This window comes from Rhodamnia argentea, chromosome 2 (assembly GCF_020921035.1).
Source record: "Rhodamnia argentea isolate NSW1041297 chromosome 2, ASM2092103v1, whole genome shotgun sequence".
Classification (NCBI taxonomy): Eukaryota; Viridiplantae; Streptophyta; class Magnoliopsida; order Myrtales; family Myrtaceae; genus Rhodamnia; species Rhodamnia argentea.
The window spans coordinates 20,357,917-20,359,651 of NC_063151.1; the positions used below are offsets into that span (position 1 = coordinate 20,357,917).

The 1,735-nt window shown below is 56.5% G+C and overlaps 1 protein-coding gene across 1 annotated transcript; it reads left to right on the plus strand.

The window, feature by feature from the left end:
• Positions 1-550: 550 nt before the first annotated feature.
• Positions 551-1,735, plus strand: LOC115739475 (AT-hook motif nuclear-localized protein 28-like). The gene has a single exon (XM_030672582.2). It carries the CDS (start codon positions 645-647, stop codon positions 1,536-1,538), a length of 894 nt encoding a protein of 297 aa, XP_030528442.2. The 5' UTR covers positions 551-644; the 3' UTR covers positions 1,539-1,735.

Genomic DNA, 1,735 nt, shown 5'->3' on the forward strand with positions numbered 1-1,735 from the left:
TCAAACCTTGGATCCTTCTATGTACTCACTGGTTTCGATATTTTGAAACTTATAACCTACCATGCGATTTGCAATATCCATTCGGGTGACCATGGGCTGAAACTTACTTGGATGTAGGAATTATGTAAATGATCTTTAAGACGAGAGAGCTTGAATGACGAGATAAGGTCCGATCTTAGGATCCTTTTTCCGCTCGATTCCACGTTTTAGTCACCTCTATTTGTTGGTTTTTTTTTTTTTTTTTTTTTGGGGTATTACCCGAGCATTCCCCTTTGCCCAAAAAAACCGACAACGTCAATCAAAGTATGTCTTAGGTCGGCAATCTTTCTCTCAGCAAAAGGCGGTCTGCGGTTGAACCAAGCCTTTTTGTAGCTTGGCTCATTCTTATTATTGAAATTTTCATTAGAAGGATTGCTTTGGAAGAATTTGATTTAACAACCGATTTAAGCAAAGACGAAGGTAAATGAATCTGACGAAGGATGGTGGACCCCACTGTTTACCTCCAAGACCAGCGGCGCCATCAGAAGAGAGAGAGAGAGAGAGCCTCTTGTATTCTTGCTTTCAAAGCTCACCCACCCACTTCCCTCTTTCTCTCTCACATTGCTTCTCCCTCGCCGCCGTCGACGTCCGTCCGTCCGTCCACCATGAAAGGGGAGTACCTCGAATCCCCCTCCGACCACCCTGGAGCAGCCACCCCGCCGACCCTCTTCGCCAAGCTCCACCACCCCTTCTCTCTCCATCACTTCCGCCCCTCTCCTCCCTCCCCCGACAACCCCAGCCCCAGTCCCAAGGCCAAGCCCCCCGGCGATCCCGCCTCCGGCGACGGCTCCACCATCGAGGTCGTCCGTCGCCGCCGCGGCCGCCCCCCCGGGTCCAAGAACAAGCCCAAGCCCCCCCTCATCATTACCCGCGACCCCGAGCCCTCCCTTAGCCCCTACATCCTCGAGGTCCCCTGCGGCTCCGACGTCGTCGCCTCCCTCCACAGCTTCTGCCGCCGGCGCTCCCTCTCCCTCTCCGTCCTCTCCGCCTCTGGCTCCGTCTCCGACTTCACCCTCCGCCAGCCCCCCTCCTCCCCAGGGCCCGGCGCCACCCTCACCTTCCGCGGCCTCTTCGACATCCTCTCCATCTCCGCTACCGTCTTCCCCCGCTCCCCGCCCGCCTCGTCCGGTGCCGCCGCCGCTGCCCCCATCGCCTTCTCCATCTCCCTCGCCGGCCCCCAGGGCCAGATCGTCGGTGGATCCGTCGCGGGCCCGCTCGTCGCTGCCGGGCCGGTCTTCGTCGTCGCGGCGTCGTTCAACAGCCCGACGTTCCACAGGCTGACGGACGCCGAGGAGGAGGCCGAGAACGCGCGGAGGGCGACGTCTGAAGCGGGGAGCGGCGGTGGGGAGGGGCAGTCTCCTCAGATGACGAGTGGAGGAGATAGCGGGCCGGGGCATCAGCGGCAGGCGGAGCCGGTGTATGGTCGCCATATGTCATCGGATGCGATATGGGCTCCTGCTCCGAGGCAACCTCCACCGCCACCGCCACCTTATAATTGAGTTCAGTTTCTTCATTATTATTTTTTATTTTTGGCCTTTTTGAAAAGTATCTGAGGTTGTGATCTCCTGTTGCTCGACATGCTTTGTTAGAGGGAATTCTTTCTTCTTCCTTAGTTTGAAACTGTGTTGCTTAGTTTTTGCTGTTTCCCGGTAAGAGATTAGGCAAAATAGTTAGTGCAGGGTATACTGTTCTGGCA

Bases quoted from the DNA above. Each gene is read 5' to 3' on its own strand.
- LOC115739475 (XM_030672582.2), top strand. From the start codon at position 645: ATGAAAGGGGAGTACCTCGAATCCCCCTCCGACCACCCTGGAGCAGCC.